The 13,293-nt window shown below is 33.4% G+C and overlaps 1 protein-coding gene across 6 annotated transcripts in view; it reads right to left on the bottom strand.

Annotated features, from left to right (window-relative positions):
- LOC123529064 (histidine ammonia-lyase-like) overlaps positions 1-8,747 on the bottom strand; it is a 28,560-nt gene extending 19,813 nt beyond the window's left edge. Inside the window, exons 1-3 of one of the 6 annotated variants that reach the window (XM_045309261.2) lie at positions 8,581-8,747; positions 7,869-8,034; positions 93-373 (exon numbers count right to left, since the gene is read on the bottom strand). In XM_045309261.2, the coding sequence (XP_045165196.2) occupies positions 93-321 (229 nt within the window). In that variant the 5' untranslated portion in view covers positions 322-373; positions 7,869-8,034; positions 8,581-8,747. Of the gene's footprint in view, positions 1-92; positions 1,629-7,868; positions 8,035-8,580 lie in introns of those variants that run through there. The other 5 variants (XM_053521401.1, XM_045309263.2, XM_045309264.2 and 2 more) reach the window with 5 other exon arrangements.
- Positions 8,748-13,293: the final 4,546 nt, after the last annotated feature.

Here is a 13,293-nt window from a genome sequence, read left to right as displayed (position 1 = left end):
TTGACACATTTTTAGAAAATTTAACGTTAATTTGATTTCAACAAAATTAATATACAATTTACATATACATGTACACTTTTCAAAGTACTCACCAACAGTAACAAAGTCATTGTCGTCGAGAACGTCTTTGATAGAGTCATCCGGATCTAAAATCGCCCCTCCTTTAGCTTTCCTGACTTCAAACACCTTTTCATTTTTCTCTTCGATATTATGTTTCTTGTAGTATCTCTTTAATGACTCCTCGCCAAACCACCTTACCTTGTCGTTGGCTTTACATGGCACAGCAAACCAGTCTCCGCGAATTCTTACCGAAAGTTTCATGATACTATTGGATTATACTTAAATGTAATGAAATTGTTTTACAATATTCCACCTACAAGATTTAAAAATAATATTTTGATGTTAGAATATTTCTCAACAATTTAGATAAACGATATTGCGCAAGTTAATGAAATCGGTGTGAATAGTTTGGAGACCTGAACAAATTTGTAAAAATAATTCAACTCTTCCATAAATGACCTGTGACCTGTTCTTATCTTAACCGTGACGTTGATATTTACGTGTAATTGTGGCAAGTTTCGTCCAAAATTTATGCCAGCGTAAGTATTGTAAATCACTTTCTTGCATACCAGACGGGGATTTCCGGTATTTTTATCGGTGCTGGAAATATCCATCTTACACCCTGGGGTGTAAGATGACTCTCGTGCTTTAAATGACGTATTACGAACTACATATGTGTAGAAGATTTATGTAGTTATTTATATTTTATTTTTAAAAAAAAAACGGAATAAAAATCCAGTACCTTGACAGTTCCTCTTTGTTCCTGATAGTATATTTCTCGATTAAAAACCCGTTATTTTATAAAAAAAATCGTAACGTTACGCTGCAACTGATAAAACAAGACCGGAACTAAACAGTGTTATTTGTCTTACGTCTTTCCTGTTTACGGACGTTGCTTTCCCGCGCTTTTTTAAATACGCTGCTATAAGAAATAGTTCTAAAAAGAAAGCCGTTCGATTGATTTTATTTTTATTATCATTTTGATATCGGTATGCAAGAAAAAGATTCTGTCACTGGTTATAGGTGCAGATGGGAATATCCGGCTCTCGGGTAACTGTTTAGGCGGTAACTCGGCTGAAGCCTCGTTACCGCCTAAACAGTTACCCTGGAGACCGGAAATTCTCATCTGCACCTACAACCAGTGAAAGAATCTTATACTATATATTCGCGTGATCTTTATTTCGCGAATTCCCGCACCCTGAATTATTTCGCGGATTTATGAATTCGCGAGGGGAGGGTCAGAAATTTAAATTCCTGATGGTTCTTATCTTATATTAGTGAAATTCCGATTCCAGAAGTCGTGATTACATTAATGTCCATTATTCCGTACCGTAACGAATTTATGCACGCCAAAGACTCGTTAAATGCATGGTACGTAACGGCTGTTTCGTATTAGTAATCGACAAATTGCTTTTGTTCGACTGAAATTGAGAGACAGCCTTTTAATCCTTTATTCAATTTACGGGCGATTATTCTCATTACATTTAATAGTTGATAAAATGTTCAAAGTTTGTTACAGTCATTTCATAAATAATTGTACGGTACAAAGTATATAATACAATGGCGTGACACATTGTTGCTAATCCCTATTGTTATCTAAACAATATGTGTAAAAGTCACACGTACGCTCTGTTTGTTTGACACATACAAAGTGCATCAACGAGATGCTCTCCGTAACCTGTTAAAAACAAAGTTATTATTATTATTATTATTATACTAGATTTATGTAGCGCCCTTTTCATGATAAACACGTTCAAATTTAGGGCGCTAAATACATATAGCAAACGCAGCCACACAGGGCGCGAAATTTAATAAAAACACAAAACACAAGGATACTTCCTTTAGAAAATCAGATGCAAGAGATGAATAAACTCAAAACTGTAGTGATAAAAGCTGATCAGAAAGTAAGTACACTAGATGAGACAGTTAAAGTTCAAACAAAACAACTAATAGAACACCAAAGTAGTATAGAGGTAATCAGTGACCTATATGAAACTGTAAGCTATGACCATAATGTTATTAACAACAGAATAGATGCCCTACAGGGCCTAGTAAAGAAAATGGAAGTAAGCCTGAGTGAAATAAAAGAAAAACAACATGACCAAAATGAGACTATCCTTGATATCCAGTGCAGAAGCATGCAAGAGAATCTTATTTTTTATGGTATAAACGAAGTTGAAGTAGAAACAGGACATCATGAAGATGCCGAACAAACTCTGAAAGAATTCATAAAGGATGAAATGAATATCCAAAGTGATATTACATTCCAAAGGGTACATAGACTTGGTAGGAGAAGAAGAGACCAACTAAAACCCAGACCGATAATAGCCAAATTCAAAGATGAAAAGGAACGGGACCTGATAAGATATGCAGCCCCAGAAGCACTAAAAGCAACTAACTATGGAGTGAGGGAACAGTATCCAAAAGAAATCGAAAACCGTAGAAAAACACTATATCCAAAATTGAAAGAGGCCAAGGAATCAGGGAAAATGGCCAAATTAGTCAGAGACAAATTATTCATTGAAAATGAAAGATTTATACCTGATGAAGATGAAACTCACTCCAAGACAGATAGAAGTGATAGCTTAAATAATCACAAAAGATATATACCCCAAAGAAAAAATCCAGGTGAATACAGCAATACAAAAGTATATTACAGAAAAAGTGCAAATAGACCTGATTCAAGGCAATATAACCTACCTAAAAACAAAACTCAAGTACATGTACAAACCCCAACAGAAAACAGGTTCCAAGTTTTAACAAATATGGGTGCTCAACAGGAAATTCCATATTATAATGCAGGCAAAAGACCTGCTAAATCACCACTAGATACAAATCTAGAAACAAAAAAGCATAGAGAATGCTCACCAAGCAGAGATACTGATGAAGAAGACAATAGTGTAGAATACATAGAAACAAGTAAGAATGATTATTCTATGAGACCTGAGGAAGAGATGGAAAGTCTTAATCTAAGATTTTCATTAGCTGAGCAAAACCAGAATGACAGTGAATTTTAATGGTGCGAAGAGGGCAACCAGTATCAAAATAATGAAATATATAGGGTTACAGAAAAAGAAGTAAAGTTTTGTTCCATAAATGTCTGTGGATTAAAATCTAGACTTAACTACCCTGAATTTTTAGAATTCATCAATAAATATGATATTATTGGAATTCAGGAAAGCAAACTAGATGACATTGACACAATTGCAATAGCTGGTTACCAAGTGTTTACAAATAATAGACATGAGAACTCTAGATATAGATCAGGCGGAATTTGCCTTATTATTAAAAATGAACTGATACCAAAGGTGAAAATCATAAAAAGTGATAGCAAATTGGTTCTATGGTTCAGATTTGAGTATAAACACAGATTTGAAAATAAATATTTGATATGTGGAGTCATATATATTCCTCCTATTAGAACTAAATATGCCAATCCTGATCCATATTGTTTGTTTGGAGACTTTAACTCAAGAGTTGGAAACAAAAGTGACTATGTACAATGTGATGAATTTATATTACACTCCATGGGTAATGATGACCTTATATCTGCTAGTAATGAAATTATAAATACATTACATCAATTCAATGTACCTTTGGAAAGAAATGTAGCTGATAAAATAGCAAATGAGTATGGTAGCATGCTTATTGATTTTTGTGCTAGCAATGACTTGTTTATTATAAATGGAAGAGTGGGATCAGATTATGTAAATGCAAACACTACATGTAAAGGCAAAAGTACAATTGATTATTTTATATGTACACCAAACATTTTTGAAATAATTAAGAATATCCAAATAGATGATTTTTCAAACATTATTTCTGATGTACATAGCCCAGTGATTTTAACAATGGGCCTAGAAATAGGGATGGACAGGACAGCTTGTTCACCTATAAATAATAGTGAGGAAACTGTACCTAAATTGTGGGACTATGATAATAATACCAAGTTCAGTACAAATATTGAACTCTTTAAAGTAGAAAAAGTATTAGAAACTCTAGATTTACTGAGAGATACTAATGCAGTAAATCAGAATGATATTGATCAAGTTGTAGAAAATATAAATGAAATTTTCATGGAAAGTTGTAAATCAACTTTTGGGAGTAAAACGATTAAAAAGAAAACTAACAAAAAGTAAACAAATTTCAACCCTGGTTCAATAATGAGTGCTTCAGAACTAGAAACCAATACCACATGGCACGTAGAATTTATAATAACAATAAATCAGAAAGAAATAAAATATTACTTAAGACTGTTAGTAGACAATACAAGAATAAAATTAATACCACATATAGACTTTATAGGAATAATAAAATAGAGCACCTAAGAAGTATAAAGGGAAATAACCCCAAAGAATTTTGGAAAACAATAAATAGTGTAAACAAAATAAAACAGAAAGATGAAGTAAAACTTGATGATTTGTATGAATTTTTTAAAGAAGTAAATTCAAGCAAGAATACAACTGACAATAATATAAATCATACAGAACAATCAATTTATGAAATAAATGAAGAAATAAATACTGAGATAACAGAAAATGAAATAATAAACACTGTTAAATTATTGAAAAATAATAAGAGTCCTGGAGTAGACAATGTTTTGTATGAGCATATCAAAAGTACTTTAGATATAATGCTACCAATATATAAAAAATTATTTAATCTCATACTTGACTCTGGAATAATACCAGAAAGCTGGACTGAAGGAAACATCATGCCCATATATAAAAACAAAGGAAATATTAAGTTACCAGAAAATTACAGACCAATAACACTTTTAAGTTGTTTTGGAAAATTATTTACCGCAATCTTAAATAACAGATTGAATAAATTTGCAGATGAATGTGATTTAATAGGAAACTGTCAATCTGGATTTAGAAAAAATCATTCTACAATAGATAATTTATATGTTTTACATTGCTTGATTGATATGTTAGGAGCACAGAAGAAAAAACTTTTTTGTGTATTTATTGATTTTAAACAAGCTTTTGACACCGTATGGCGACAGGGACTATGGACAAAACTTCTAAAATATAATATAAATGGTAAATGTTTTACTGTTATTAAAAATATGTATTCTAATATAAAGTCAAGAATAAAAACAAATGAAGGATGTTCACAATTTTTTCCATGCTTGACCGGTGTAAGGCAAGGTGAAAACCTTTCTCCTTTATTATTTGCAATTTACTTAAATGATCTAGAAAATTACTTAAGTGCAGAAAATGCTAATGGTATTAAATGCAATATAAGCCTCAATGATATTGGTATGTATTTCAAGTTATTTATAATATTATATGCAGATGATACAGTTCTTCTAAGTGAAAATAGTACAGACCTACAGAAAAATCTAGAATTGTTTGAAGAATACTGCTATCAATGGAAATTAGAAGTAAATATTAAAAAAACAAAAGTGTTAATTTTTGGCTCAAGAGGAAATAACTATGAAAACTATTTTAAGTATAAAGGCGAAACTTTAGAAACTACAAATGAATACAAATATCTTGGATTGTATCTATCAAGAACAAAAAGCTTTGTTAAAACAAAAAAACATATCGCAGAACAAGCAAATAAAGCAATGTTCTCTTTATTAAAAAAAATCAGAGTACTAAACTTGACATTTGACTTACAAATTGATCTATTTAATAAAGTAATCAAACCTATTTTGCTATATGGATGTGAGATATGGGGCTTTTCTAATAATCAGGATATTGAAAAAGTACAACTGAAATTTCTTAAACTTATACTCAATCTTAAAAAATCAACCCCATCACACATGATTTATGGTGAGTTAGGAATTAAGCCCCTTCAAGTGGATATTGATAATAGAATGATCAATTATTGGAGTAAACTTACTGATTTCACAAGTAATAAATTATCTAATAACATGTATATAATCCTAAATGGTCTCCAGGAACAAGGGAAACTCAAATCAAAATGGTTACTGTATATTAAAAATTTAGTAATAAAAAATGGATTTGGAAACATTTGGGAAACACAAACTGAAATGAATAGAAAATGGTTTCCTTTAGCCTTTAAGCAGAAATCAAATGACCAATATTTACAAGAATGGAATGATATTACAACAAAATCTACTAGTAGTGTCAATTTCAGACTATTTAAGAACAATTTTGGAATAAATAAATATTTTTGCTTGCTTCCAAATTATTTTTGTAAAATTATTACAGCCTTTAGAACCAGAAATCATAGATTGCCCGTGGAAATTGGTAGATGGACAGGAATACCATTAGCTGATAGGAAATGTGGCCTATGTGGACTTAATGAAATTGGAGATGAATACCATTATTTACTCTGTTGCCCTTCTTTTAAAGAGCATAGAAAACTTTTTATTAAACAATATTATTACCAGAACACAAATACCATTAAATTCTCCCAACTTTTGAATAGTGAAAATAAAAATGAACTTCTTAGACTATGTAAATTTTTGGATATTATTATGAAAACTATGAAAAATAATGCTTAAATAAAAAACACTGTAATGTAATAATGGTAGCTACAGATATCCATAAATGATTGCTTAATGTAATTATATACATTGCTATTAAGACTATGTTAGTATGCCGGACCACCATTTTAAAACATTCAAGAAATAATTGTTCAGCCCAAGTACGAATTGATACAGATAATATTAAGGCTACTGAATTATTCATCATTTTAACATTTTTCAAGTTGCCATAATTAAGCATTATAATAGCTAAATACATACTTTTTTACACTGCTCCTGTTCTATGTGAAAATGTAATAGTTTTAAAATACTTTTTGCAAGAATATTTCAATAAATTTAGCTTACTTACATTATATTAATAATATATTGCTATATGTTAGTACATTAAAATTATTATTGTGTTAACTAGTGCTTTAATTATCCTTTTATAAGTTGTGTCCATTTACACCTTTATGTTGTGTTTTGTTTACCATACTTACACTAAATATACTGTGCTAAGTTATTTTGTTCTTTATTTTGTTCTTTGTTTTTTGTTGTTTGTTCTTTTTGGTAGTTGTTGTTGTTTTTAACATTAACAGATCTATTCATGATTCATTACAATGCTATGTTTATCTACCACAGTCATACTAGAATTATTATTATGCTAATTTATATATATTAGAATCATTATAATCTATGTTTGATAGATCTAATCACACTTATACATGAATTATTACCATGCTATATCTATTTAGAGTGTAAATGCTTCAATAATTATTATGCTATACAGTATTAGTCTTTAAACCTCTGCATTTATGCTAAAAGTTATTCCTAACAATATAAATGCTATAAACAACATGTTAAAAATATATGGCTTACAACAACCCACATAAATATATATGGCATAATATTACTTTAGTATTTATGCTGCAAGTTATTTTAATTTCAATTATTTGTATTTAAAGTTTAAGCACCGAGGGCACACAGATACTGACCTATTATATATTTAATATGTACAAACAGTTTGCACTGGTATTGCTCTTATTTTTCGTTTCGTTTAAGAGCTGTTACATTTACAGACAAGCACTCTAGAACTACTCAGTACTGTACTCCCATAGAATATGCTCTTTAAACTATTAAGAGCATATTGAATAATATGGCACTGTACTTGACAACCAACTATGCTGCACAGGGTATCACCTTACATTAATAATGGCAATTCTCACAAATAAATCGGATGTCTATGAAAATGCACATAGCCGAAGTACAAATCTGCACCATTGGTTACCAACTTATTTAAATTATATGTACCATATAGTAAATATGTTAGTTAAACATTTTTATCATAAAAGTCTAAAATACTCACAACTTAGCCACTAGTCATTCATGACTCTTGTCTCAGCAGTACACTTTAAATCCATTTCAAGAATAAGAATACATTACAACTGTACACTTTTCACTACTAGATCTACATAGAATATGATGCACTTACGAAGAATTTTACTTCCACTTTTTTGTTGTTGCAATTTTCTCTTTAAAAAAACATATTAGGCCTACTGTACTCTTAAAAAGCCTATATCATTAAACTCTTTCTAAAGAACGTAGTAAGATCATTCTAGCCGTTTATCTCTTTAATTCCCCACGTGTAATCCCGTTATGAATAAATGGTTATCCCGTTACGAATATAAACGGTCAAGAAAGCACATGTGTTTACTTCAATACACTCGATGACACGCTTCTCTGAATGACATAATCTGACCTATTTTTAACCTTGTAATGATGTTTGAATATCTATAAATAGTTTCCTCAATTAGAACAATGTCAATGTGTTGCCCTCATATTTGCGTGACTATATGTAATGTTTTTTGTGAAATCTTGGATTTATCTCATGTTTTTTGTATGTATACAAACTGAGAATTTATTGAATAAACTTGAAACTTGAAACTTGAAATTCATCCTCTACTAGTACAGACACAGAGCGATCTGACCAGAGGGACAGAACGAAATAACCCCCCCTCCTCCAACCCCCCCCCCCCCCCCCCAAAAAAAAAAAGATAGAGAGAAATCCTTTTAGATACAAGCCGTTAGCCTAGCTCTTTGCGAATACAGTCTTTAACGTGCCCGGTGTATAGTACCGATACACGCGAAGCCGTCTTTCCTGGGAAGAACCAGTACAGGTCTCTTGGTTAGGTGGGAGACACTCAAGAGCATCTCAGAAATTTCCAGTGCATTGACCAGGATATAATGTTATATATATATATATATATATATATATATATATATATATATATATATCCCTGCCAGCTGCATGTAAATCAAACCTCTAGACCTTAGCGTTAATTCTGTCTTTAAGCAGTATATTCTACATGAAATGTAATTACGATGATTTTTATTATACTTATTCATAACATACTGGAATAAATCGAAGTTCTTTTAATAAACATCGTGTACAGGCGGCTAGTATTCATTGCTGAAATTGATCATATTTCGGACATTTTCTTTCGGATATGTCTGTATGTTATGGAAGGAAATCTACGCGGATTTATGAATTCGCGATGCACCCATTTCGCGAAAAATAGCGAAAATTAAAACACCACGAATAATACCGGATTTACAGTATAAAGAAATACCGTCCTTTTACTCTAAGGCACCAGCCTATAACAAGGTATCATTGTTTATTTTACAACTGTTCATCAATCTGTTGATACCTCAGAATATAGGCTAAAACAGTTCATTTAATGTCATATACCAGATTCAGTGATATATTTCAAGTGGATCCGAATCCTGATGGCTGCATGAGGATGGTATCATAAGATCTAAAAGAGTTATTATCTGCCTAAATTAAGAACAGTTGCGGCTTTTACTACCTAGAATAGCACGGATCTGTTGCTTGTATATATTTTCATATCTAATGCAAACAATATGGGCAGAGGACCTGAACAGAATTAAAGAAAGGCTGTCATTTTTCGCTAAATATGAATTTATATATCAATTACTAGTATTACAAATACCTGCAAGGAAGCCGCTCAGAATATCTAAATTAAGCAAAACAAGGAATACAGTTGGAAAAGTTAACGGCATATGACACCGAACAAAGAAAATCATAACTATGGGAGTTCAGCCGCCGATGTCCTGCCTGTATTCGAGGTAGTGGCCACAAAGTGTGCCGCTTTGGATACGAGCTATAGCTTAATTTATATGCAAGTCTTGATCTATATGGAGTCCTCAAGCGGCGACAAGGATATAACAATACTAAGTTGGTTTGCCAGTTCTAAATAATCATTATAATTGGTATTTAGAATACATGTATAATATTTCATGTGAAGAACACGGGGACAGTACAGTACAGTAGATCGCATTTCTTTTTAATTGCTGACTGTTATTTTTCTGGAATAAAAAAACCCCAACTGTTATGTTGTTTTACTGACCACCTAAAGCAATTGAATTTGTTAAAAGACCTGCTGATAAGTCACTATGTACCCGTTATTTACATTAAAACTGATTTCAATGTAGAAAAAACAACATTTCTTTTTTTTTTCGCATTTTGCAAAATTCTCATTAATATTCATGAATATGCAAATTAGTTTATTAACATAAGAACATTAGTGTCTAAGATCTATTTTGATATATCTTTGTTTCATCAACAAATCTAGTCAAGATACGATGGATTTTCATCTACAGGGTTGCATTTCATACAATGAATGGTTACCATGAAAACAGTAAAATTTATAATATATTACAAGAAGCTTTTTCATGGGAATATTCTTTATCTTAAAACAGCTGGTTCCACAAAACAATTTGGTACCTATTAAATATTATCTAGGAAGAGGTGCATGGTTAACGTTACTGGCTCCCAACCTATTCGTAGAATGGGACAGAGATTGCATTAAACAGTGAAAAACTAGTAACCATGAGTTGTATTGTTTAATGTTGTTTGACAGATAGCGTCATAGTGACGTTAGGCCACGTAAGCTGTATCCTTTTGTAAATCTTCCATTTGAAAGAGCGTTTTCAGTCTGTGTTAATGGATTTTAAAACATAAGCACAATCTTCAGGGGCAGCCGTTGCTGCATACGAGCCCGTGGTGGGACCCGACACAGATGGACTGCCTGCAGTAGCGGCTGTCCCAGTCCCTGTAGTTATGAGAGGCGTTGTTGCTGGGTTGCCAGTTGCTGAAGATGAAGTGTCCATGCTGCTGCCACCAGAGGGCTCTGATGATTGGTGTAGGGGAAATGATGGTGCACCACCAGTCGGATCTTGTAACAAGAGTGGATGCTCAGAGATACCCAACATTACTAAATTGTCTCTCATAGAACGGCAACGGACATCAGTTACATCTTCCTGAAGCTGTTTATTTTGTTTATGCAATTTTTTATTATCTTCTTTCAAAACTTTTAGCTCACCCTTTAGTTTTTTCAAGTTTTTCTCGTGCGAGTCAGTTGTTTTCAACATATCATCAACTCTACCACATACGAATGCTTGACTGTTAGCAACGTCTTGGATTTGTGATTTGGCTTCAGATATTTGTGATCTATTTGTTGCAATGTCTGTCTCTATGGTAGTGAGTCTTGATAAAATCAGTGTTTGTTGTGATTCTATTGTTTCAAGTTAGGATAACTTGCTAAGAACATTGTCAAGTTTTAACGAAAGATCTTGATTCGAATGTTGTGTTGGATTACTGGATGGGGATTGGATCACGCCAAATGGGTTCGGGGGTACACTGCTCATGGGGAACACGAACGATGCTGCATGCGGGCTCATGGTAGAATTCAGTGGAGAATTAGCACTAGTTTTAGAATTAGACACAGTTTTTACACCAGGACGAACACTATTTGGTACCGAGGTAGGTGGTTTTGATCCCTTTTTCGATCCTTTTTTATTGTTTACATCGGAGCCGGTCGCCATTGTTATCACAGGATCCTCGGTATCACTTGAATTTGAACCTTTCTGGACCTTCTGGTCGACGTTTTCTATTCTGCTTCGTTGACTTACGTGATATAACATGTGCTCGTTATTGTTACATTCAGTTCGTAATAACTCTGATTTACCACATTTTACCACTTTTTAGAGAAACTTTACACGCCACAATTTCAAATTTCTAACGACGACCGCCATTGTTGTTGTTGTTGTTGATATACCAAGAATGTCTAGATCATGATGTCGTAGTTTAAATGAAGCCGCTTATTTACAAACCAGTTCAAATTGATCCGGTGTATGTTACCTACTGAAAAATTAAAGCGTTAGTGTAAAAGGCATTAATACTTCGGGCCTACTGCCCTCAGGCCGTTCATGCAATCATTTTTGCAATCATTAGTTCTATGTTTTATTGTTGTATTCATTTGTCTTCATTTATGTATTGTCCAAGGTTGGGATGTTAGATCAAAAGTTAGGTCGAACTCGCATGGGAAGAGGGAAAAACAACGCATATTGATTTTGAATGAAAAATAGGCATTTATTCAAAATGCCATAAAATACACAATATAACAATTATATTCATAACCTAACATTTTACTTGCAATAAAGATGACACGAATAAACATAACTGGGTGACACAAAACCGCCAAAAGGAGAAACCGCCGCCCAGTGAGACCGGATTGTGTTACATGCCCAACATAGTCCTTGAACTATGAACAGGCTAGAATTGAGTGATTTATATAACATTTTAGGGGAAAACTCTTACATTGCAAGAAATCATAAACATTAGCATGAACCTTTAACAATGCACAAAGTAGCTTAAAACAAAAATATGCGCGTGCTCGATCGTAGTGTCCACATCTTAAACTTTAAAAGACAGTTTAAAACAGAAGTATATATATTTATGTCTCCCCAGGAGACATATTGTGTTTGCCCTGTCCGTCCGTCCGTCCTTCCGTCCGTCCGTCCGTCACACTTCATTTCCGGGCAATAACTGGAGAACCATTTGACCTAGAACCTTCAAACTTCATAGGGTTGTAGGGCTGCTGGAGTAGACGACCCCTATTGTTTTTGGTCCTATTGGTCACTCCGTCAAAGGTCAAGGTCACAGGGGCCTGAACATTGAAAACCATTTCCGATCAATAACTAGAGAACCACTTGAGCCAGAATGTTGAAACTTCATACGATGATTAGTCATGAAGAGTAGATGACCCCTATTGTTTTTGGGGTCACTCCGTCAAAGGTCAAGGACACAGGGGCCTGAACATTAAAAACCATTTCCGATCAATAACTAGAGAACCACTTGACCCAGATTGTTGAAACATCATAGGATGATTGATCATAAAGAGTAGACGACCCCTATTGTTTTTGGGGTCACTCCGTCAAAGGTCAAGGTCACAGGGGCCTGAACATTGAAAACCATTTCTGATCAATAACTAGAGAACCACTTGACCCAGAATGTTGAAACTTCATAGGATGATTGAACATGCAGAGTAGATGACCCCTATTGATTTTGGGGTCACGCCATTAAAGGTCAAGGTCACAGGGGCCTGAACATTGAAAACCATTTCCGGTCAGTAACTTGAGAACCACTTGACCCAGAATGTTGAAACTTAATAGGATGATTGGTCATAAAGAGTAGATGACCCCTAATGATTTTGGGGTCACTCTGTAAAAGGTCAAGGTCACAGGGGCCCGAACATTGAAAACCATTTCCGGTCAGTAACTTGAGAACCACTTGACCCAGAATGATGAAACTTCGTAGGATGATTGGTCATGCAGAGTAGATGAACCCTGACGATTTTAGGGTCACTCTGTTAAAGGTCAAGGCCACAGGGGCCTGAATATCGAAAACCATTTCCAATCAATAACTTGAG

The sequence above is a fragment of the Mercenaria mercenaria genome, chromosome 13 (assembly GCF_021730395.1).
Source record: "Mercenaria mercenaria strain notata chromosome 13, MADL_Memer_1, whole genome shotgun sequence".
NCBI lineage: Eukaryota > Metazoa > Mollusca > Bivalvia > Venerida > Veneridae > Mercenaria > Mercenaria mercenaria.
The sequence above is the reverse complement of the archived record's forward strand: the minus strand, read 5'-3'. Positions and strand labels throughout refer to the sequence as shown.